Raw genomic sequence first — 26838 nt, forward strand, 5'->3', positions numbered from 1 at the left:
TCAGTGGTTCCAGTCGGTCCTCCGGTGGTAACATCTGGTTCTAACAACTGACTCTTCAGACTCAGTGGTTCCAGTCGGTCCTCTGGTGGTAACATCTGGTTCTAACAACTGGCTCTTCAGGCTCAGCGGTTCCAGTCGGTCCTCCGGTGTTAACATCTGGTTCTTCAGACTCAGCCGTTCCAGTCGGTCCTCTGGTGGTAACATCCTGTTCTAACAACTGGCTCTTCAGACTCAGCGGTTCCAGTCAGTCCTCCGGTGGTAACATCTGGTTCTAACAACTGGCTCTTCAGACTCAGCGGTTCCAGTCGGTTCTCCGGTGATAACATCTGGTTCTAACAACTGACTCTTCAGACTCAGCGGTTCCAGTTGGTTTTCCGGTGGTAACATCTGGTTCTAACAACTGACTCTTCAGACTTAGCGGTTCCAGTCGGTCCTCCGGTGGTAGCATCTAGTTCAAGTGCTGAGTTCTTGGGGACCAGGTTCTGCATACTGTCCTTGACTCGATTAAGAATGGAGAGTGTCTTAAAGATCCGGTGACAAACAGTGTTTGTTGCATTTCTTCTGCTTGTCCTGTCCAGTAAAAACTGTATTGCACAATCAATCTACAAAATAGAGAACAGGGAGTACGTGGAACGTCTCCTTCGACTTTCGCAAAATTTGACACTGAAGAATTTGTTTTCATATATTCTCTGGCTAAGGAAATTTTGCAGTTTTAACTTTTTCCCCCTCAAAAATAGCAAAATAATAATAAGTGGACAAAACATACAGTAGAGATTTTTCTAAAGGAATTTACTTTATAAATATCTTATTCTAAACTATTTAGTACACATTACTATACGAGGGTTGTTAGAAAAGTTCGCGGACACATTGAATTACGGAAAATCTTTTGTGTACTGTGAAGTATGACCTATGTCTGAATAAATTCCTACATTTTGTTTATTGGTATGTAAAAAATTAAGTCCATATAATGAAATCTTGAAAATTTACAACGATTTTTACTATGAGGTCATGGGATTCACGGAGCAATCACTTGACGTAAGGCGACGTGACAACCAGACTTCAACCCGTTAAGCTTTGTCGCAGTTCTATAAATCTTTCATTTCTTCAGATTTTTCTTATCTTTTTTCTACTTTAAAATTGAATATCTAAATCAAGACATGTTACTTTTCTACTATAATGTCTTTTGTACTGATTCGGATATTACTGAGATCTTTAAAAACATCTATGCAGTTAATCGACCAGGTATTGAAACTATGCAAAACCATATAGGCGCAATGCAACGTCCAAGCGATAAGGGGGTATTGAAGTGTCGATGGAGTTAATCATTCAAAATGTTAATCCTTTCGTTCTTATGAAGCTACAACCATTTGAAAACTTGTCCTTTGTATGTGTAGGAAATTCCCGGCAGCATCTTGAACATTTTAATCTCTTTTCAGACATTTTCCTGTCTGCACACATAATTTTTACGCAGTGCAGTGCTCCATGACGCTCAGTGACGTTCCGATTTTTGGCTGTGTTTTTACGCGTTGATCATTCATAAACGGCTAAAAAACAGTCATATACCCTCCAATTTAGTTCAAAATTTCTCCCAGTGACGTTTTATGAATACTTTAGCGGCAGGTAAAATATCATAAATCTCTTTGTGCTACAATTGTGCAATTTTTAATTTTGATAAAAAGATTTTGTGATGTAAACGTGCCTAAATGTAGCATGCTCCGTGAAGCAAGTTTTATCAAAATAAAAAAGCTGTATACATTTCAGTAATCATCGGAGAGCACCAAATTCTTGTATATTTATTGGAGAAAAGGTTAAGATTTTATCTGGAAAGTTTGACCGGTTTCGTGGAAATAGTGCGTTCACAATAGAAATTGTCCGCGAACTTTTCTAACACCCCTCGTATATTCATGTTCAGTACTAGTATTATATATCATGTCAATAAAATTACCCAACTGTTGACATAGTATACAGTCATATTCTATATAAATGTACTGAACGAAATGAAAGCGTAGATGTGAAGAGAATGCAGAGAAATAAGGGAATAAAAATACATATGAATGTTTTAAACAATGTTCAGTTAAAAGATCAGTTCTAAACCCCTACCTCTTTATCAATTCTTACACACAGAGAATTCGGGGTCGGGGTCTTTCTCAATCAAGTTGCTGTCGGTAATGCTGATGATGTCATTTTTCTGGGTCCCTGTTTCTGTCCGTTCTTTATCTCTTTTGGTCGGTGTTTGGGATTTCACAGCTGATGATGGGACATTCTGTGGTGAGAGTGTAGGAAAATCTATTATATCAAATCAAATTCATGAAATAACAAGTAAATTCAGAAAATGTGGTTCTTTGCTTTAACTTATAGGTTAGGTTTAAACATTAAGGTCATTATAATTAGGTCAAGGTCATTACATCAAAAATTAAAATAAAATCAGAAAAGCAGGGTTCGACATTAACGTTAGTCCGTTAGTCTCGGACTAATAGATTTTCATTCGGACTACTACTGATTAGTTTGAACGGACTAATAAAGTTTTCTGGGAAAAAATAATTTACCAATGTTTAATTATCAGTAACTTTCAATGGAAAACCCCATATGTATTTTTAGCTTTCTAGCTTCTTGGCAGGAAGTTAGGTAATTCTGAGTCAATTCGGTGCTTAAAATTGGGACTCATTGGTATGAAATAAAACATTTTAGCAATCATGATTTAGAATGATACAAAAAGAAAGATGTCAGACGTTTGGATGATGTATAATCATATATGGAAAAAAAAAACGAATGAGATCGGGAATTAATGAAGGTAGTTCCTGATCGCACGATTTCAATGTATGTTGGTATAAAACATTTCAAGCAAATGCTTTGTTTATTTCAAAAAACGGAAAAAAAGTAACATATTGAAATGTTTATTCTGTTTATTTATTGATATTTTTTGACGAACTCATAAAATCGCCTGCGGACTAGTAAAAGTAAAGAAGTACTAGTCAGGCCGGGCCAAAGCCTAAAAATGTTAGTGTCGAACCCTGAAAAGTCCTGTCACATATGGGCCACATTGGTTGAGGTCTAACATCAAAATAAAGGATATGACATAAAATATTTTTTTTAAAATTCAACAGAAATTTTCATCCCATGTACATGTAATACATATTTTTTAAAAACGAAACCATTTTGTCTTTACTCATTGAAAAATTATTATCATACATTTAAAGATTTTGTAACAGTCAGACTGCAAACTGACAGATGGGCAATGTATTTACTTGAGTCTATAGGTTTACTGATGACATGTATGGGATGTCCTCATCTCTGGGATCTGAGGGAACTCCCGGGGGCACCTGCTGGAAGCTGCTATACACAATATCATTTGCCCTCATTCTGCCACTTCTCAGTTAAAACAACAACAGGACTGCTCAGCTGAAAAAAAAGATCAATTTCTTATTAACTTTAAATTAGTTTACATGTCTATTTATCATGTTCATAAAATTAAAGTTTACTTTTAGTTGATACATGTACATATATAGTCAGTGTATACTACATATAGCTAATCTAGATTTGGTGTGTGTATATATGGTGAAATCACTTGATTCTTGCTCTCAGTTACTAATAACTTGTCTGCATGACACAGTGGGTAGAGTGTCTGCTCAAGAGTTGCGGAGTAAGGATTTGATCCATTGCAAGTTCAATTCTTACTGTAGGACATGGAGACCAGTCCCTTGGATAAGACAAATATGGTATAAACCCAGTGAACCCAGGGAACAGCCCTTTATGTACCTGCTGGGCCCATACTCTGGACAGTGCCCTGTATGGACCTGCTGGGCCCATACTCTGGACAGTGCCCTGTAGGTACCTGCTGGTCCCATACTCTGTCCTGTATGTACCTGCTGGGCCCATACTCTGGGAACTACCCTGTATGTACCTGCTGGGCCCATACTCTGGGAACTACCCTGTATGTACCTGCTGGGCCCATACTCTGGGAACTATCCTGTATGTACCTGCTGGGCCCATACTCTGGACACTGCCCTGTAGGTCTCACACAAGGAAATAATTTCACTATATATTACGATATAGCTTGAACTGAATTATTTAATGAATTAGACTCTCAGTAGAAAAATTCATGAAAGAGAGAATAAAGATTAATGCTTAAACAAAAATTTGAGATCAGGAAATATATGCTTTATGCGGCTCTTAAGAAAGAAAATTGACAGTAAACTTACCTACCCCGAAATGCACGTGGGATTCACATGTTGACAAAAAACCTACACACCATCCAGGAAGTTGCATCATGCGCACCTGAAAAAAAGAGTTCCTTTTAAATTCAGTGGCCTGGGATAATTCTGCTAAAGATGATATTCCTAGTACATGAGTCCAAATTTGATACGGAAATACAGAAAATGTCTATTATTTATTTATCTTTCATATGCTAGTGCAAAAAAATTTATTTTTGTCCTTAAGGGATGGAAAAATAGGAGATAACTCTTCCTAACAGTTTGTGTATTGAATTTTAGGCTAAATTTCTGTACAAATTCATCTATAGTATATTGATTTCAAAACTTAAAAAACCAGAAGTCTCTGTCGAGACTGAAGCTCTACTGGTTTGAACTTATAGCAAAGGAAGAGAAAAGTACTTAAGCAGCTGGGATTTGAAACTTTATAAACAGCATTAAATAGAATAATGATCGTTGATAAAGTCTCTTTATGTTCTTAGTGTAGTCTACTTGTGTGCCAAGTTATACTGAAATCAAACCAAAACTGTAGGAGGAGTAGCATTTTGAAACAATTTTACAGACATTTCTATTTTTAGTAACCATGGCAACACCGTTCATCGAAATCAAAAACCGATACACAGAATTATGTATCTTAGTGTATTCTACTTGTTTGCCAACTTATACTGAAATCAAACCAAAGCTGTAGGAGGAGTAGCATTTTGAAAGAATTTCACAGAAATTTCTATTTTTAGTAACCACGACAACACCGTTCATCGAAATCAAAAACCGATACACAGAATTATGTATCTTAGTGTATTCTACTTGTTTGCCAAGATCAGACCAAAACTGTAGGAGGAGTAGCATTTTGAAACAATTTCACAGAAATTTCTATTTTTAGTAACCACGGCAACACCGTTCTTTGAAATCGAAAACTGATAAACAGAATTATGTATCTTAGTGCAGTTTACTTGTGTGCCAAGTTATACTGAAATCAGACCAAAACTGTAGGAGGAGTAGCATTTTGAAAGAATTTCACAGAAATTTCTATTTTTAGTAACCACGGCAACACCGTTCATCGAAATCAAAAACCGATACACAGAATTATGTATCTTAGTGTATTCTACTTGTTTGCCAAGATCAGACCAAAACTGTAGGAGGAGTAGCATTTTGAAACAATTTCACAGAAATTTCTATTTTTAGTAACCACGGCAACACCGTTCTTTGAAATCGAAAACTGATAAACAGAATTATGTATCTTAGTGCAGTTTACTTGTGTGCCAAGTTATACTGAAATCAGACCAAAACTGTAGGAGGAGTAGCATTTTGAAAGAATTTCACAGAAATTTCTATTTTTAGTAACCACGGCAACACCGTTCATCGAAATCAAAAACCAATACACAGAATTATGTATCTTAGTGTATTCTACTTGTTTGCCAACTTATACTGAAATCAGACCAAAACTGTAGGAGGATTAGCATTTTGAAAAATTGTTTACAGACAGACGGACGGACGCCGGACGCATTACTATCCCATAAGCTCTTCTGGTCTCTGACCAGTAGAGCTAAAAATAATGAGTGAATTATTGAGAAAAAAAAATGAATGAAATGAAAGCATAAATATTGGAGTTTTTGGCTATCTGCTAAAAATAATTTTCAACTCTAATTAATGAGCTCTAATTAGCTAAGAAACAGGAAGTTAACTGATTTTTAAGGAATTAATTAGCAAAAATGTGAAAATCTTAATTCTAAAACAAAGTCAGAGACTGGAAAAAATGGTGTCAAAAGAGACTTCAATAATGTACCTTGGAGCTTTGGTAACAGTGATCACTGATTAATGGCTGTTGATTAAGATAAGGGGTTCTTAAGCAGTGGGGGTTGATGAGGCTTTTCCATCAGTCATCAAAGAATGGAGTATCTCTTAGAAGACCTGGCAGCTCTAAAGTAAATAAACAACACAAAAGTTTACAATACTTAAAAATGTGCACCACATACATGACATACAATAGCATATTCTTAGAAAAAGTCTACAAGTATACAGTTACATGAAAATAATTATCATGCCAAAAAAAGGGACCAAAATGGTTGCATCAACATCAATACAAAAAAGGAAGAATTCCTCACAACAAAGGCCAGAAGAAAATAGGGACCACCAGCCCAGACCAACTTCTACATGTAGTTCCCATAAGGAGACAAAGTAAAGAGGAGTTTCAGGACATTCTATGGACACAGAAAAATGGAACGTTTGCAGTTAAAGATACCGAGAGCTGAAGCAGTGAGATGAAGTTTCTACTTTTTGAAGTTTCAACCTGGGCCAAGTGAGGTCCAGCCAGTAGACACCTACATGGAATCTGTGTCAGATGACCCAAATTCAAAATTATACAAAGTACTTCACCAAGAAAAGACAGCTAAATTGTGAAACAATGCATTTCAAGAACACTCACACAAGGACACGTCTCCTTCCCAGTTTGCTTTCTATAAACTTCCCATTTCCAGACTGTGATAGTCCACTGGACTGGAATCAGCATGGATCCTTTCAATCGGATGTAAGAAGAGCCACTATACCAGTCACCGAAAAAAGCTTTACGAAGAGGTGAGAAGATCTGGCAGGGGACGAAGAGCTCCACAGCTGAATATGCCCATGGCTGTCGGTTACCTGGGTACCAGTCTTACAACAGGGGGTATGCGTGGTATGCTTCTTGGTGCAAATATTGAACCAGCGTCAGCCACCAACATGCAACAGACCTGTAACAAAGTGGGGAAAATTATTACCGATGTAAATAAAAACAGTATGAAGAAAATTCGGCAGAATATTCAAGAACTTAATGAAAAATGTGGACTTCCGGATACCCCCATCAGAGTGGAAGGAAATGCTCGGTACAATAATGCCACTTTCAGTGCCATTGGGAAAACCCCATTCCAAGCTGCCACCCAAGTGAGGTATATATACCGTAAGTGAAAATGTAACCCAGAGGAAGAATGTGGTAGTGGTTTCTGTGGAAATAAACTATGTGAGAAAGGTGCACACCTATGAAGCAAAGGAAAGGAAGTTACCTGCCCAGGACATGAAGACTGCACTGCAACCATTCCTCCGGAGACCACCATTGGAGACGAGAAGAGATGGGCCGCTAATTGTGTTGGTGAGTTACAAAGTGATGACCCTCCACTAGTCATATCCCATTTCACCAGTGATGGAGACAGTGCCGCTGCATCTGGTGCATCTGAAAAACAAGGACATGTGATTGAAAACCTTAAGGACTTGCATGACTCTCAAAGAAAATAGACTGTTATATAAGGCTCCATTCAGCAGTCACATGTTTCCGAGAAGAACCAAGGCCATAAGAGAATCCATGCAGAGAAGATTTGCCTTGGACCTGAATCTTCGATGCAGGACAGAGTACGAGATTTGCTACAAACACTACTCCGGCGACTTACCTTTGATGAAGCGTGCTATGTTTACTGCAGTTGGTTCCCTCATAAACTGCTACCAGGGACAGTGCGGGAAGTACTGTCAACTCTATATTCCTTTTCCTGTCGTGGACTGAAAAGCAATAAGTGGAAATCTTCAGTTTTGCTTAGTGACTTTGAATTAAACATGACAGAAAAAGACAAATGTTTGTTAAAAGACTGTATAAATTTGACTTTAGGACAAAGTAATTTTAATAGAATCAAATATCATACTTGTACACAAAAATATGAATCTGTAAATAAGGCATATTTAAAATCAAATCCAAAATGTATTACAAGAAGTAGAAATTTTGAAAGTAGAATACATAAAGTTGTGCACTCACAGAATAGGGTCATGGAAACTCAACACCGGAACTTTGTGAATCTGTAGGGGCAGTACCTGTTGTAAAAGGAAGTAGAGTGGTCCATCACCTAAAACAACAACAAAATAGACAAAATTACTTTAAAATGAAACAAAAACTGTTAAAATACTAATCTCAAAGAAAATAATACAGAGATCTACATGCAAAAGATACCTGATGTACGATAAAAAATCTAAAGACACTTACAGTAAATCATTGACAGATCCAAAATCAAAAAGGAAGTTGTAAGACTGTGAAGGGGGGAGGGGGGGCACTGATGATATGTACATGCATTTTAAATGTATAAAATTTGTATTTAAAATATATTTTGTGAACTATCTTACATGTAATAATTGTTTTTATGGTTCACTATGCATTGATTATTTTCAACTGTGTAAATGGGGAAAATGTGGACATTTGAATAATGTATTATTGTATGTGTAAAATGTTACATTTTGTTATACGAGAGAGTCTGCACATGTAAAAATGTTATATTCTTTATAATTTAGCTCATTAAAATTATTTAAATTAAAAATCTTGTTTTTTTTTACCTGTGTGATGAACACAGTAACAAAGGTTACAGAGGCGATTGGTAGAAATACGGGTAACACGGGTGTCAAAACTGTCCGTTGATGACCAAACTGTATGCCGCATTGTTTATCCGCCATTATTGATCTTTTCAAGGGGAGACAATTCCTGAAATCAGAAAAATTTTTGTGAAAATGAGAGTTACCTGTCCCTCTTTAGGTCTCACACATTTTTGGAAATAATTTCATTATGTACAATTACTACATAGCTTGAATTGAATTATTTAATTAATTAGACTCTCAGCAGAATTCATGAAAGAGAAAATAAAGATTAAGGCTTAAACAAAAATTTGAGATCAGAAAAAATATGCCTTATGCGGCTTTTAAGAAAGAAAATTGACAGTAAACTTACCTACCCACATGTTGACAAACAGCCTACACACCGTCCAGGAAGTTGCATCATGCACACCTGAAAAAAAAGACTTCCTTTTAATTCAGTTGGATAATTCTGCTAAAGATATGATATTCCTAGTCAAGAGTCCAAATTTAATACTGTAGGCCTAAAACAAAATGCCAAAAAGGAAAAAAGAAAAAAAAATGTATCTATGTATACATCGTCGCAAACCACGGCCAAAATGTACGATCCTCTCCCATCCTGGCCGTGGTTGAACGAGAAGAGAATTTCTCGTGAGTTCATTAAAATATTGACCAATGCTAGTAAAGTATAGTCGGATAGTGAACTTCGATGTAACCTTTCATTACCCAATCACAGTGTACGAAATATTTCTTGTATACTGCTGATGTAAATTGTTGATTTCAAATGCGATGGAAACAACACTTGTCATTGACTGAATATGACATCACAATAGAAAGGCATGAATATTCAAGATTACGACACTTTTTGTGATTAAGCAGCCACGGGTAGGAGAGAGCTATATGCAGACTCCGGACCGTGGTTTGAGACGATGCTAGTATGTATATGGAACTTTAATTGGCTAAGTTCATTTTGATTGGCTATTTCCTTGCATAAGACCTTTAAATAACAACATCGTAAAAAAGCCTGGAAAATGTCAGATTTTTCGGACTAAGTACTAGATTATATGCTGAACATGGTAAATAACTTGGTTTATATATGATTATTATTACAATAAATCTGAGGGTATAGACTTCTAAATCTCTATCTCATTTACATAAATGTGCAAATACAATTAATGTATGTCATTATTTCTGACCAGAATTAGTTGATGATTGTCAAACATTTGCACATACAGATCAATAAAAAAGGCTTTCAGTTTTATAAATAAAATTAAACAAGAGACCATGGGCCACATCGCTCACCTGAGCATGGTGGCTAATGGAGGGGACTATGATTTGAACAAACTTGAATCTACACTAACAAAGATGTCTGCATATTTCTTTGACAAACTATGGTTTTTTCCCTACCAAGTATGTGCCCCCCATGATTTGAGCAAACTGGAATCTACACTACCTGGGGATGATTCCTTATAAGTTTCATCTTTCCTGGCACAGTACGTGGTTCTTGAAAAGAGAATTTTTAAAACATGCCATCAAATTTTCAAGAGTGTCAATTATCTCCCTTAAAATAAGACGTGGCCCTTCATTTGAAGAAAATTGAATCCCCATCACCCAAGGATGCTTTGTGGCAAGTTTGGTTAAAATTGGCTAAGTGGTTCTGGAGAAGAAGTCGAAAATGTGAAAACTGCACAGCTAGACAGACAGACGGACTACAGTACATAACAGAAAACAGAACATTATGGATATAGCTTACCTACTTTTTCGTGTCACGTCTGTTAGTAGTGTTATATTGGGCACTACATTTGGAATCAAACCTTAGCGTACAACTGCCCTCTGTCAGTGTTTGACAGTTTCATGAGTTTGTGTGTTTTTTTTAATTTGACGCCAATGTGAAAAATATTTTTTTCAATATTGATCCCGATGCAAATTTGACATAAAAGTGAATTACAGTACATGAAAAGAATTTAATTCAAAATGAAAACAAGTAGAGCTTTTTTAAAAAGCTTCCCGTCTTTAGCAACAATCTTAAACTGTAAACTGATCTACAACTATCAGGCCGTATAATTCTTGTGAATTTCTTGATTTTGTATTTTACTGGCATTAGCCCTACCACGGTTGTCGCTCGGTCATCTCCGTAAACTTGCCGAGAGCTTTCGGCAAACCTCGGCTGATTCCATTTCCTTCTTCAAACAAGAAAGGGGAAAAGAATAATAACAAATTGTAAAGCCTGCAAGCAATAAAAATCAAATTTTATTTATAATGAAGTTAAAGAGATCTTTTTATTTTTTGCTATACAAAAAATCATGTTATTAGGAATTAATTACTGCTGATTTTGCTGTTCCTTTTGTCATTTTTTTTTAAGATTGAAAATCTTGCAAAATTGTTAAGTCGTACGAAAATTAGATCATCAGAAAGTTATCTCCCTTGCCTTGAACAGCATTTCAACCAATGAAATAATTAAAAATTTTCTCATCATGCATTTTCTACCAATCACAAAAGAGAGGAAGTGCATAGTCCGAAGACTGTAAAAAACTTCAACTATACAATACCGTCTTCCAAGGAAGACGGTAACAAAGATGTGTTTGTGAAATATAGATTCAGCTAATGACAGCTCTATTTAGGCCAAGATTAGGGTTTTCAAATATATCTCTAACTCTAAGGTCAAGAACTAAAATTAAAACATGATATAAATTAATGATAAAATGATTGCCCCCTTACCCCCCCCCCCTTTTCCAGTAAAATATTAGTGAAAAACGCGATTTGAAATAGATTCAAGATTTCAAAACATTATACATGTATCATACTTAGACCAAAATAGCATGTATTTCCAAATATAACACTGTATAAGGAAAATAAAAGTTTCTGTTTAGTTCTACTAGTACAAAAAAATGACCTTCATTTTTGCGGGGGGGGGGGGGGGGGGTCACTCTATGTTCAAAATGAACTAGATTTTCTCAGTGCTCAAAAACATTTTATTTTTCATTTTGCTATTATAATAAAACAAGAGGCCATGCTGAATACTATCCTGTAGTAAAAAAAAAAAGAAAAGTATAATTTTTTTTTAATAAAAAAAAAGGGGGGGATCGTCCGAGATTCGATCTCGGGACCTCTCACATGTGAAGCGAGAGACATACCACTAGACCAAAGATCGCTTTATATAAAGTGAAGCATATGCAATGGTAAAGTCACATACATGTATATATTCATGTTCTGTATTGTCAAAATTAATGGACCACATCGCTCACCTGAGCCCTGTGGCTAAAGGAGATGAATATGATTTGAACAAACTGGAATGCTTGAATCAACACTAACAAAGATGCCTGCATATTTCTTTGACTAATTATATGACTCCCGGACCGGAACAAAATTAAATCTACACTACCTGAGAATCCTTCAATGTAAATTGGATTAATCATGGCTTCAATTTGCTGTGTCCAGGAACTTCTTTATAAGATTTTTTCCTGTATATTACAATGTGAAACTTTGATCGTCCGTTGTGGCCCCGCCCTATACCCGGATGTCATGATTTGAACAAAAATGAATCTTCGCTATCATACTTTTATCATACACAGAATGAATAGCACAAAGGGTCCTTAAGGACATACGCAAGGTACCTTACCTGCTGATAATTTTTCAAGATATTCTAAATTTAAGATTATAGTGCCATCAGATATTCATAGAAAAAACACAGCATGTATTACCAAGGGTTTTTGGAAGATATTAAATTATGAAAAATTTTGCATTATTCAAAGAAAAATATGTAAAAATTACAAAACATAATTTCCAGATTTTTTTCATCAAAATTTGTTTTAGAAGAGGTGTAAAAATCCATACATAAACATTTAAAGTATTGCACACATGTCCTTCATTTAGTGGAACTCTTCAACTCCAGAGTAGAGCCCAAGTTCAAACTATGTTGCATATGACTTTAAGGTCAAACTTTCACATCGGCATCGTCGTTATTCAGTGAGAACGTAATGACGTCGCGTACAACAAATTAACTATTAACTTTCCTATTATTCAAATAACTTTTATAACACATATACACTCTAAAAAGATGGGTTTTTTTGATAATTGACTTCTTCCAAGATCTTAAATTCTCAATATATACCATGAAGTTGCCTTTGTTCTCTTCCATAGGCAGATCTAGTAATTGCGACCAGGGGGGGAGGGGGTCTAGACAGGTTCTGAAAACAGATTTTGTTAATTCGGAAATATGATGCTTGTACTGTAGTAACTGTACAATTCAACGCTAAGATTTTTTGATACTAGTATTTAATATTCTAGCTCGATTAAAAGATACAAAGCCCTTGTACATTAAAACATAAAAACTACTGATGACCAATAATTTGTTCTATCAAAAATGTCGGGTCGTCATTTAAAGAAAGTAGATAATTTCTTGACAGCTAAATATATTGTTTCTTTTCATATTTGTTCATGCATATATTTTTAAAAATAAGTACACTATTTTATACTCTTGGAGGTTTGTTGAGGTGGGGATTGGGGTTCCAAATTATTTGTATTTAATTGCTAAACAAAATGCAAACTCAATTTCAAGCTTTCATCCGAACAATACAAAATATAATCTAAAGTAATTGTTATCAGAAAATAGTATTTCAGGCATCATCTTTATAATTACTTTCTCTAAAGTACTCCGTATTTTCGGCAATTGCTTTCGAAAATCAAGAATGTCGCCAGTGTGGCGCAGTGTTTAGAGCGTCTGCTCTAGAGTCGCGGAGTAAGGAGTTGTTCCTTACGTCGCGGGTCCGAATCCCACTGTGGGACGTGGAGACCGGACCTTCGGATGAGATCGTTTAAACTAGGTCTCGTCCTGCAGCAGTTGCTAGCAAGAAAAGACCCCTCCATGCTCAATGGACCTAAGTGCGGAGTATTGGACAAACATTTTCGAGAGGGATGTTAAACAACATAAAAACAAAGATAGCAAAGATCAAGATATTGCACTGTTATTATTTTATTGTTGCCAGCTTGGCGGTAGAAAGAGCATCATATCGGCTCTAGAGTCGCGGAACTACGTAAGGATTTGATTCTTACCGTGGGACGTTGAGACCGGTCCTTCGGATGAGACCATACAAAGCGAGATCCAGTGTCGCAGCATATGCTGGCACGAAAAAAGATCCCTCACTGCTCAATGGCCTTGACAAGTGCCGAGGCAAGGTCAAAATTTACAGCTCTCCAACGGCAAGTGGTAGCGTATCCATATTACATAATTAGTGCAAAAGTCTCGAGAGGGGACGTTATATACAATAAAGAAATAGAATTCATACACATATTGTTCCCTATTGTATTGTGATTATTTATCCACAAATTTCCCCTTTTTTGTAATATTTTTACTCAATTCTCCTCCATTGAGGTTTTAGAAAAATTCATAAACACGTTCCTTCTTGTATTATGATAAGCCTAAGGTACATGTATAAGCATACGTCATTCACAATTTTTTGTTATATTTTTATAATTTATACAGGAATGTCCCCTTTTGAATTGTCATCATTCATACTCACAATGTCCCCTATTGTATTGTTATTTTTTTTACACAAATGTCCCATATTGTATTGTAAATTTCTATACACAAATGTCCCCTATGTAATGTAAATTTTTATACACAAAATATGTCCCCTATTGTGTTGTACTTTTTTATACACAAATGTCCCCTATTGTTATGTGGATTTTTATACACAAAGTATGTCCCCTATTGTAATATGGATTTTTATACACAAAATATGTCCCCTATTGTGTTGTAGTTTTTTTTTTTACTCAAGCCCTAGAGGGGCTTGAGTTATCTGAAACGATGCTAGGTCATCGATTTACGCAGTTTAAATACACAAAAAGATATTATTTTTGTAGATAAAAATATTTCTAGAAACAAAAATGAAGCTTATCTTGAAAATGGATGTACGAGGGGCATTTCAAAAGTTCTGGCAACTGTTTAATAAAAGATTAACCGTTTTACGGAAATTATTGAGTTTGACATCATTGGAAAGATCCGAAAAATATACACATATTATTATTCAAAGATATTAAGCGTTAAATGTCGGATTCTATTCTATGGCGAATGAATAATGAGTGAAGCTCCGCAGCCGCAACAGTTTCTGTACAGAGATTTCGCGCTTTCCTTTGCGTAGGAATCTCAGGTAATTTTTACAGTCGCCGACAATGCATCATTGGACGAGTACAGTGATTACTCTGAAAGGTGAAGCAGGTTACCCATCGTTAACAAAGTCTACTATACATGGCCAGAAAATGTATGGTTGTACCCCCATTCTGAAATTGCTTTTCATGGGCCTGAGAATGATGTTCATGTGCGCTTTGAGTGACAGTGATTTGATTTGAACATAAAATGAGTGACAGTAACATAAAAGCACAAAATTAATCTTAAATTCTCCCTCATACTTTTTTTAAATTCTAAAAAATCGTACTAATAATCTTCAGCTTTGGTAACGAAACCTATATAACTTCTTTTGGATTTGTTTGGAATATGTATTAGACATGCCGCACAGCTAGATGAACCCATAGTCATGTGGATTTTTTGGTGCCCTGAGCCCCCTTCCCTCTATCCACTTTGAAAAACGTTTCTATCTGTAGGCTTGTAAAGAGCTATTTGGATTGATGTATATTAGATGTTGTGAGGTACGCCATTAAGCAAAAATACACCAAAAAAAAACGTAAACATGTGTATATAGTTTGAAGTATATTAACATAAAAAAAAATATTTCATTAAATCAAGAAAAGGCCACTATGCTCTATAACATATTCCTGAAAGTGAGTATCGTAAATTCATCTTAAGGTCAAGATCTAGTAAATAACTTGAGACCAATTTTTTGGTGCTAGATCCATTATGACGTCATAATCATTGTTTTCCCTTACTTTACGGCTTTAGTAGAATTATGTAGAAAATAGGGTATTTTCATGTCATTCAATTTAAAATCATATGAAAAGTAAACCGGATACCTATATAAAATATGATATAGATTTAAAGAAGAGGCCATGAACATACTAATTACCGTTTTCTGAGAGACTGTAGGCAATCTGGATACATTTCCTTTGCCGAATATGAAAAAAAGTCCCATATTCATGACTGGTTTTCTTTATTTTTCATTGAAAATGACAGTTTAAAATACAGTTTTTCATCTTGTTTACCTATAAATTATGCCCCGAAACATCTTATTTGACCAAGCTATAGTTATAAAGCATCAATAAAGGAATTTATTTCTCAAGTTTGATAAATCTGTAGGCACCTTTCATTTACTAGATCTTGACCTTAAACAGTAGTACGATTTCATTTATTTTATATTTTAATTAAATTTAATATGTGAATTTTGTTTCATTTAAATGTATTTTATTCAACAGAAGATTGAACTCAATGGACCTCATTTTATACCATTATAGGATATTAATGACACTTCCTAGTTGACTTTCTACAGCTTGAGTACTAGTATCTCTGACGTTTTGTCAGTATATACTTGTTTGTAATATCACCGTCATCAAGCAGTGTTGATAGTTGCTACGCTTGAGGGCGTGGTTTCATTAGTCAGTGGGTAATAATGGCTGCGTCTCGGGAAATAGTCCTGGTCATGGGGAATTAGAATCTTGGTAACTCACCAAATATATACTTTTTGACTGTTTTATTATATCAATAGGACGTGGCGCATAGTATTGGGGTTTTAAATTGCGTAACTTGTAACACTGTAAACGACGGTCGTTAGAATATTTGGTCATTTTATCGTTTTGGCTACATGGATTTTTCTGCCAATTTGTACCAATCTTCTATAATTTCCTGTGATGATGTCACACAAAATTCATTCATGAATTTTCAATTTACTGACCTGTTAAAACTGTTCGCAAATTGGAAGCATTCTGTAATACGCAGTGATCCTGACGAGTAACAAGAAAGGATGGAATGTTTGGTAATAATTTCTTACTATGTAACAGGTTCTTTTCGTAAAACTAAAGTGAAGAATGAAATGTGCAAATCAAGAAGTGGTCAAATGTTTCTTTAAAAAATTATAAGCAAGTAATAGGAGGGAAAAATAGAGCGATTTTGATGTCTAGTCCGTTTTGTTACTATGACATAAATACATGTATACATATGACGGTATTTTACCAGACATAAATCATAAATGTGAGCTGTATTCTCTTTTTAATAGAAAAAGTTGTTACAGATAAAATCTTATTTTTAAAAATAAAATTTTGTATTAAAAAACACTTCAGAGAATTAGACATTTTGTCAGAAAACAAGAGCAGAAATTGGATGTCTAGTCTAATTTGGGTGCCTATCATTACCGCTACATTTTCAAAATTTTCATTACCGCTACATAGTCATTACCGCTACAAAAAACCTTACATTACCGCTACATAAAATTATACATTACCGCTACATTGCTTCTTTCGTTAGCCAGCCACATATGCGTGTACAGTACAACCTATAAATGCATAAGACCCGTTTCCCCTGCCCACCACGGGGAGGTGAAAGTAGGACTTTGAACAGGATTTTTTTATTATTATTAAAATCAATTTTATTTCATAAAACACAAAAGAATGAAAATCAAGCACTGTTCATAGATAAAGTTCTAAGTTTTGTCAAATGTTTTTACACTATGAATCGCTAAAGTCTTTTTCTAAATTTATAACCATCGATATGTAAGCCGGCATTCCCTCGATTTGAAACAAACTTCTCAACTGTGGTCATAATGTTCAGATGGCGCTAAATAATTAAATTTCGACTGTAGGATTATTTATATAAATATACTCATTCTGATTAGAGTAAATTCTGTTGATTAGAACTCATATACCGAACCATACCTGGCTAAATCGATATGTAGCGGTAATGAGTTGTTTTGGGCTGATTCAATATGTAGCGGTAATGAGTTGTTTTTGGTCGAAAAAATGAAGCGGTAATGATCGGTCGAAAATCTGAAAGAATGTAGCGGTAATGAGTTGAAAATTTTGGCAATGTGCGGTTATTTTGACCTCCCTCTAATTTGTTACATGTATGCCATACCTTTTTGACGATTTACGCCTAAAAGACGTATATATGCAATAACGTCAGAAATGGATATTTTGACGTTACAAAATCGGCCTGAATTCTGTATAAGTGTCTATATAAGTAAAAAAATAAAGGATTACGAATGACCGGGGATTAGCTTCCGGACTAACGCACGGGGATCAGCCCATTAACATATTTGACCGACAAAAAGTAAAATCTAGAGGATAACAGATAATCGGGGAATTAACTTCCGAAGCTGGGATTAGCTCATTTGACTATCTTTTTGGGATTAGTCCATTCACAGAGATTTCTAGGGAATTATTCACATTTTACTGCGTAACTATTATAGAGAAAAAATCAATAGAGGTATAATAAAAAGCGATAACTAACTGTTTATGAAATAGTTAATTCGTTTTCACATGATACGAACTCAAACAATTTTTGAGTTCATTGGATTCAAGCAACATACAAGTAGTGAAAGATTTACATAAATAAATGACTTTCTGTGAAAAAAAAAATCTGTAAACTTTAAACAAAAATAAACCTACCACAGAACCATTAGAGGTATTAATACTTCTAATCTGAGGAGATTTGCATTTCTTTTGAAAGCTAAACATTTGGGTTGAGACTCAATGATTTGAAATGTAATTCTTACTACACAAATTGAAATACACTCATTTTCCATTTAAAAATCCGTTTGTCGTTTATTTTATAATAATGCGGCTGTGGTTTATATTGACTCTATAACAAGTGATGGGGGTACTACTCTGAGAAAGAGAAAAGGCGTAATTTAGCTCTGGTGTGTGATTTCCCCTCGAGGGGGGGGGGTCTACTCTAGAGTACGATTCCCTGGGGGTGGCTATGGGAAAAATCCAACTCTACAACACAAGTGCCTCCTTTTTTTATATAAATTTTTAAACAATGAGAACGAGGGAACTCGCTAGTATTCATCTCTCCAGCAATCAGATGTTTTGCAAAAAGTTGGTTTAAAGTACCCTATTTGCAGCAGTCGCAACTGAAATGTCTTGTAAATTTTCTTTTATAATTTAAGCAACAGTTGTGCAAAACAAATTTTACTCCTGATATTTTTTTCAATTTATGTTTAAGGTTTTTACGAGGACGGATGTGAAACAAAATGTCACTCTGACTGTAGTGAATGTCATCATGTGACAGGAGAATGCTTTAAATCCACAACAGGTATTTGTGGTGAAGGCGTTATTATTCCACAGCACATTTCACTTACAAAGCTTCATAACAGTATTACCAATGTTGCAACACAAAATGTAAAATATGTACGTATATGTAAAACGCTAAATGAAAAAAAATATAATAACGTTCATATTTTGTGTATAAATCGTTGCAGCAAGCGAAAAAGCAGGATGTTATATACAAAATGTTTTTAAAGGATTACTACATAGTCGGGGATAACTAAATGGGGGTTAAACAGAAATGAACGCAGTTTTTGTAAGAAATTACATTATTTAAAAAACAATGTAAATTAAGTGAAAAGTTAAATTCAGACTTTTCTTTCATTATATTTGAAATCACACGACATCTACCGTGGAAAATAATGAATGCTTAATTTCTCAGAGATGGTACGTGTATTTTCTTATTTTTTCTTTGATCTATTAAATTAAAGAATATATATATGTACATTTTGTTTCGTGGTCAAGGTACACAGAAAGCTATATAACTTCTAACGTCAATTTTCGCTGCATTTTCTGTTTATGTGAATTAAGCTACTCGAAAAAAAGTTGTTAATAGAATGTGTATTAAGAACGATTCTACCACGATTATTGCAAATTCAAAGAAATTCGACTGACACCTCGGCTTTTATCTTTCAAACAACATTTCAAGACCAGGGAGGTTATCCTGCAACATTCATGTTGCATTTTATGTATACTTTATTTCTCAATTAAACGATTAATCGGTCAGAACATCCTCTGGCTATGAGACAATAAATTGAATTTTGTAATGTCATTCATTTGGTAAGCACTTCCATAACAGCGTAGTTCGTAGACAATGTAATAGACCAAATTGCTTGAAATGGCACTGCTGCATAGGATTCGTTGACATTTAAAACAAAGCGTATTTTAATCACTTCAAGTGCTTGAAATAATGGTATATTATAACCATACTACTTTATGCTCTGATATTATTTAGAAATATAAACTTGTTTCTTAATACTTACAGTATCTTATCTGTGATAGATGTAGTTGCAAAAAACAGAGCAGAGGTGACAATATCAACATTTACAGAGTTTATACTCGAGGGATCAACGAAGAAGGAGATATGGACATCAATAATCATTACTGTTGGTTCTATGGTTATTCTCATATTGATTTGTTTTCTATTTACCAATCTCCATCAAATGTTTAAACAGAAAAGATTATTTGAAGTAAGACATAATACTGAACAGTTCATGGATGGACAAAAAGTGCCAGTGTAAGAACAAATTAATGAATCAGACATGTTGAGAAATACGATAGTCTTGGAAATACAGGGCGATATCTCTCATGTCGGATAGATATGTGTATTGTCTATCAAAACTGTTTGTGTTATAAAAATCTGAAAGAATGTTGCCTTGTTTTCTTTATTGGTAAATAAAAAAATTATTGATATACATGTAAACAGGCTGTTTTTATCTAAAGCCTGTCTCCTAAAGTGTAATATATTGAATTATGTATAACTTTCATATTTAATAGATATGTCAATTAAATTAGAAAGAAAAAAATATTTGTAGAAATAAAATATCTTTTCATCTAGAATTAATTAAAATAAAAAAAAATATATATGTATTCTTTGTAAAATGTATACAATTAGGAGTTAGAGTTGACAATAAGGAAAGTGAGGAATGACTGGGTTCTTTTTTTCATCGGTTTTAAGGTACATGTACCTAGGAACTCAGTTCACAGTAAAGAAGTAAAATATATCTGTAAAATTGAAAAATTCAGCAAAGCTAAAGATTGTTAATGATATTCTGTATGAATACACTATGTTAAAAGGCACACATCACCTCATATCAAAATAAATAGTACAGAGATCAGATAAAATACGATTTAATTAGGAAAAGGTTATAGAGATTAAACATGGAGACTAGAAGGGAAAGAGAAATAAATAACAATTTTATACACATACGCGCACAGGAAGTAATGCTTTGTAGAAGGAAATATATAAACCTGTATATGTGAATGGTATAATTATAAAATAATTAGGGATGTCAAATCGGTCAATTTTTAATACTCGGTTACTCGGACGTTTTTCCGATCGAGTACCCGGGTACTCGGTAAAAGTCAAAATAAATATGAAGTTAATTGATAACTGTAAAACATTGCAAACTCTTGTAGAAATAAAACCACGTGGTCTGATGGGAGGTTTACCTGTAAATGTGTTGTAACAATTATGACCACTTTGTGTCCGACGAAATTTAATCTAACATTTTTTTAAAGTTCGATTTATTTATCAGCTAAATACGAGAAATAAAATCATAATTGGTTCACAATGGTTTTGTTTAAAAAAAAATCTGTTTCCCTAATTGTAATGTAACTCTTTGGTTGCTTTTGACGTCCATGTGAGCAGTCTTCAGAGCTACAGTATCAACTTGATCAAGTTCTCCTATAACAGAGCGGATTTACGATCTTCGTACACTTTTCGATCCTAGATTTAAAAAAACTTACGAGACCTATGTTATAGTTTGGTGCAACGATGAACATTAGATTTTTAAAGCCTTTGCCTTTAACCATTTGCATTAATTAGCATTTAATCAAACACATCCATATCAACAATTGCACGTGCAATATCGTCTGTCTCTTTCCCCGAGAATTTACGGCTTCTTGGAGAATTGACAAAATTATCCAATTTATTTAAACATAATATAGACCTTAAACGATGTTCAATGAAAACAAATAATTAAAGCAAGCTAAATATAAGGGTAGAAGACAGCCAAACGTGAGAAAAGCCAGGTAACAGGTGCTTGATCACGGTAATTACTGTATAAACACTGCCACAGACGATAACGGTCAGAGGCGCAGGAAACCCTAATTATATTTATAAGTGCAAGGAACATTTTACATTTTAAAACCGATGTTTTAATGCATTAATAAATAAGCTTACTATAGAAATATTTAAAAATATACATCCGAGTAACCGAGTACCGATTTTGGTATTCGATACTCGGACGTTCGATCGAGTACCCGGTTAACCGGGTACTCGTTGACATCCCTAAAAATAATATATTAGTCTGACAAACAAAAATGATTGCTCTAGATACTGGCAGGTATAAAACACATGAAAATTTTTTCAATTAATATAAAAAATAAATAATACACTTCTTCCTCTTGTAGAATAATATATAGTAGACTGGCGTTGTTTTTAACTAGAATTGGAAAATTTTTTTTTTTCAAATAATGCATTTTTGTAAGTTACAATTATTGATACCGATCATAATAACAATAAATTACAGATATTAGCTAGTTTTCCCAGAGATGTACAAATTTTTGATGTACAAAATTAAATAGACATTTTTTTAAAAAAAAGTTAAATTAGGACTTTATAAAGGAAAAAATTAAATAAACTTCCTTTAAAAACAGTTCTAGAGAGTGATCCAAAGGAAGCATACCTTAAAAAAATTCTAAAAAATCTCCAATAATCTTTACGACACTACTTTTTGACCTCTGGAATCACTGAAGGGAACGGAAAAAATACTTTAATCGAAGTGTCCTTGATATTTTTTTTTAGACGTACATGTATTATTCTTCACTCCAATCTAAGAGTTGACTTAGTCACATGTAATTGGCTCAAATTATTAGACTAAGTTTTTCTTTTTGTACTTCCACATGTTTAAATTGCGTTAAAATTCTCCTAAACATTTTTATCCAAAATGAAAGCAAAAACTTTAAAATTCATAACACACTATGTAACAATTTGCACCTTATTCTTCAATGTATAGATGCTGAAAGCAGAATTTTAACAAATTAGAGAAAGTGCATGAACGTAGAAAAGATTTAATTATTCAACAGCTCATGGCATCATTAGGCGTTTTTTGTTTTGTTTCTTTTTTGGGAAAGGGGTTATATGTTTAATCTGTGGCATAAATTCCTAAAGAACTTTATGGTAATCATACAGTGCAGACGTGACAGTGGCTAAAAGCTACTTAAAAATATAAGTAATCAAAGCTTGTAAACAACTTCAAAAATTAGAATATGTAACAGAACTGCATCACTATAGCTTAAATGAAAGTAAAAATGTGTATAATAAGGATTTTCAGTTAAAAATGATTGTTTTTTATGAAACAATTATACATTTCTAAAAAAGTGACAGTTCTTTTAAGTTAAATAATGTTCCAATGATACCAACTGATATTAAAAAAAACAGTTATTTCAACCTTTTGATAATATATGCAGTGTCGTAAAAAATCTATTCTTTCTTAACATAACTGATTGAAAAGCACAACTTAATGTCATAATTAGATATTTTACGTAAAAAAGACGTTAATGGTAATCTAACAACCAAGCTCTATGTTAAACGTGATGACTTTAATTTTTCTATCGTCAACTTCCCTTATTTTTGCAGCAATATATCTGCATCCCCTGCATACTGAGTACTGAGTTTATGAATCTCAGTTGATTCGATACGCAAAAGCAATCTCTACATATGAACAATTTCTAAAACGAGGTAAATTATTGACAAACAAGTTGATGAAAGAAGGATATCAGCAGTCTCGTTTAAAGTCATCATTTTGTAAGTTCTTTGGTCGATAAAATGACCTTGTCAGCAAATACAATTTATCAATGAGTCAAATGCTGACTGACGTTTTTACATACTAATTGTTAGTCCATTATTCATACATGTATACTGAATTGACGACGGAGTTTCCCGTTATTTCCCGATCATGACAAGAAGCACACTGCGGGTGTGACAGGTCGGCAGGGAATGCTCACTTCTCCTCGACACTTGATCCTACCTCTGATGTTTGGAGGTCTGTGTTTGCTCTGCTCTTATTTTGTATTGTTTTATGGAATTTAGATCTTAAATACTGTTCGTTGTCTCCATATGTTTCATCCATATATTCTTTTTATGTTAATAATGATTGTTTTTTTATAGCGCATTTCTAGCATAGATGATACTCAAAGCGCTTGACAATACATTATTACCCCAGCAGACCATAACAATCCAGAATCTTTCTCAGGGCAAGCTGCCGTTAAGGCACTAGAACACTAACATTGTGACAATATCTATCACTGTCTATAGCCAGGAACCCCTTTTACACGTGGGTGGAGTGAGGAAATTCGTGTAAAGTGCCTTTCTTAAGGACACAACGTCGACTTGCCGTGGCCAGGATTCGAACTCACAACCTTTCGGTTTGGAGTCCGGTACCTCAACCACTAGACTACCGACGCTATGCCATTCATATTCAGTTTATTATTCTGTAAGAAATAAAAAAAAGTGAAATTTGTTTTAATGTTCAAGATTATGTTTAGATATAAGAAACTGATGTATAATTACTTTTTAAATAGTTGAAAAGAGATGAAATTTACAACATACTGTAGAAGTACTTTTTTCCGCGTGGTAATAATTTACACTATATACGCGGTCAAAAATTTTCCGCGGAAATTTGTTCAAGCGTACTTATTATAAATGTAGTACATCTTTGATCAAAACAAAAAAAGAATCACACTTATATCCTGACAAATAGAAAAGCGCTCCGTTTCACATGAATCTGCGGTATATATTATACATACGCGTATATTACATGGCTTCGAGGGCAGCATACCAGAATATTTGCCCCTCGGTGACAGGAAAGCCCTGGAGTGTTATGTCCCGATGTCGAAGTCAGAGGGCTTTCCTGTCACCGAGGGGCAACTATTTTGGCCTATTAATTGCTGCCGGAGATTTAAGCTATGTAATATATGGTATATAACATTTTTCAGCATTGAACCCAAATCGATCATCGAACATATTTATTGTACACTATATGTATACATATACGTAGAGTATAATTTAGAAATATCTCGTCCTATTTCATGGAAGAATGTTTTCAGTTATACTGACACTTGTGATAACCTTTGTTGTATTTAAAACTTCTTCAAAACTGTTATATACAGCATTAGTTATATATGTGAAACTCTTTTCAGAAACATGATGAAAGGACAAATTAATCAATATCAGAACTGGCTGCATTTCCATTGAATATATTTATATATGAAGCATGTGGCACTTAACAAGCTTTTAATCAATTACTCAGGGAATTATGCATGTGACGTCAAAAGGCAGTATAAGCGGTTCTGTTGTTTGAACAGGTGCGCATTGCCAAATACATTGATCTAATTGTTGTTAATGGGTTTTGATTAGCTTAATTGAAGATTTTTTATATGAATAGTTTTAAGCATATTTTCAATGCTGAAATCAAAATTTATGAAAAGATGTGAATTTTCACACATTATTTTATATTATTTGGAATCATAAATTTAAGACAGAAATTCTACCACTGGGAGTTAATATGTAGTATGATAGACATACCCTCTCGCAGTCATATTCAGTTTAATATTTCCTTGCAATCGTACAGCAAAGTAAAGATTGTTGCTATTGTATTTTATGTGTTTGAAGAAGGGGAGGGAGGTTCAGGAATCTTTTCAATGTTGTTTGTGACCTAGGTATAAAAAATACTTAAAATATCTATTAGTCTGTAAAATTTGTCTGAATCAAATAAAAAAACCGTTGAGAGCTTTTCATGTTACATCTGTAGCCTCTAACATATCTGATGCTGTGGGGAAAACAAAAAAGTAATTACATTTTTCTTTATATGTGCACTTTAGTGGAAAAAAATTAAACTTTAAATATGAAAACTTGCGAGTGTTAAATGAAAAAAAAATAGTTTCGTGAGACATATGCCCCAGGTATTTAATTACATTTGTATGTTCAACTGGCACTATATTTTGATGATGCATGTTTTACAAACCCCGATACTGCTTTGATATGTTAAATATTTTCTCGTTCATTAAAGTACTCACATATACATGTATTCTTAATCCACGCAGCACTTAATTAGCTTTTATCAATCAAGCAAAGGAAAACTGAATAAAATCAGAGGGTATTTCAAATAGTCCTAAACACTGCGACATTTAAGTCCGGACACGACAAAGTCCGGACTTTTAGGTACCCTTTCGAAAAGACCTACATTAGATTTTTTTCTATATTTTGATGGGATTTTTTATTCTGACCTCATCATGTCAATCTCAACTTCCACATTGTAGTAGTTTTCTCATAAACCTCTGTCAAAACCTAAAATCCCATGGGAGAATGGCGGGATTTTTCATCCCACCAAAAATCCCACCAAAATCCCATGGGAGAAAAAGTACTGTGGGATAATTTCTCCCACATGGGAAAAAAAATCCCACGGTTGTGGCAAAAATGGGATTATTTTTCCCACAGGACAAAATATCCCACTAATTGATGTCAATATAGGATTTATCCCATATTTTTGGTATGTGATGGGAGAAATTATCCCACCAACCTATTAAATATATAACAAATCTGAAATAACCACAATAAGTAACCTTAAGCACCATTAAGAGTGGTGTTTTATTTCTAGTGCTGAAGAATGTAACATGTAGTATTCTCAAAATATTTTTTTTTCATTATCATTTTTTGTTATTTACCCCCAATAAGGCATATTGTCTTGCTACTGATGATTTGTCTGTCTACCATCAGTTGCCATTCATTTTCTTTGCAGTGGTTGTACACATTGAAATGATATTTTACATGTATCTATCATATGAATATCTAGGTCTACGCAGGTTATCTATGTTACAATATATTTCTTTAACTTCTCTGAATGATTATGATTATAATGACAGCTGCTAATTTAACATAATTAATTAACATGATAAATGAATCCAAGATATGAACTTCATAATTCTGACAGTACTTTTTACATGTCTTTCAATTGAAAATGTGTCAAAGTCACAGATTTGTACTTCTGTTATTGTGTTTGATACAGTCATATTTCATTATTTGTTCACATGTAACATGTACCTTTGTTCACATGTAACATGTAACATGCTCCTTCCTAACACTTTTTTCTGATAATAAAATGTATTTCTTTTTATTTACACCTGTTTAGTGTCTGTTGAAAGGTGAATTTACCCAAGGCTCATATACAGCTATACTATCTGTACCAGTTGATATAACTTTGACCATTTACTGATTTATATACTCACTTGCTAGTTGCTTCACTTTGTGTTGAGATGATAATGAACTAATTCAAGCATGTTAAACCAA

The 26838-nt window shown here is 34.1% G+C and overlaps 1 protein-coding gene and 1 long non-coding RNA gene across 6 annotated transcripts; both read right to left on the minus strand.

Moving 5' to 3' along the window:
• Positions 1-163: 163 nt before the first annotated feature.
• Positions 164-6716, minus strand: LOC134257252 (uncharacterized). 3 transcript variants are annotated; one of them, XR_009989885.1, is made up of 6 exons: positions 6631-6716; positions 5992-6125; positions 4204-4275; positions 3246-3399; positions 2101-2286; positions 164-602 (listed from the first exon to the last, which is right to left on the minus strand). It is a non-coding gene; the product is annotated as an uncharacterized LOC134257252 (long non-coding RNA). The 3 variants fall into 3 exon arrangements; XR_009989884.1 differs by having other exon boundaries at positions 2101-2263; positions 4200-4275; XR_009989883.1 differs by having other exon boundaries at positions 4200-4275.
• LOC134257251 (uncharacterized) lies at positions 6717-10456 on the minus strand. 3 transcript variants are annotated; one of them, XR_009989882.1, is made up of 7 exons: positions 10312-10455; positions 8935-8991; positions 8547-8691; positions 7978-8065; positions 7622-7727; positions 7241-7407; positions 6717-6931 (listed from the first exon to the last, which is right to left on the minus strand). XR_009989882.1 is itself a non-coding variant. In XM_062739894.1 (5 exons), exons 3-5 carry the CDS (start codon positions 8647-8649, stop codon positions 6839-6841), a joined length of 363 nt encoding a protein of 120 aa, XP_062595878.1. In that variant the 5' UTR covers positions 8650-8691; positions 8939-8991; positions 10312-10456; the 3' UTR covers positions 6717-6838. The 3 variants fall into 3 exon arrangements, 2 of the variants coding, with proteins under 2 accessions (XP_062595878.1, XP_062595877.1); XM_062739894.1 differs by lacking the exons at positions 7622-7727; positions 7978-8065 and having other exon boundaries at positions 8939-8991; positions 10312-10456; XM_062739893.1 differs by lacking the exons at positions 7622-7727; positions 7978-8065 and having other exon boundaries at positions 10312-10456.
• Between the last annotated feature and the right edge of the window lie 16382 nt (positions 10457-26838).

This window comes from Saccostrea cucullata, unplaced genomic scaffold, assembly GCF_032062105.1.
Source record: "Saccostrea cucullata isolate Sc308-1 unplaced genomic scaffold, CSIRO_AGI_Scuc_v1 ctg2930, whole genome shotgun sequence".
In the NCBI taxonomy this organism is placed as follows: Eukaryota; Metazoa; Mollusca; class Bivalvia; order Ostreida; family Ostreidae; genus Saccostrea; species Saccostrea cuccullata.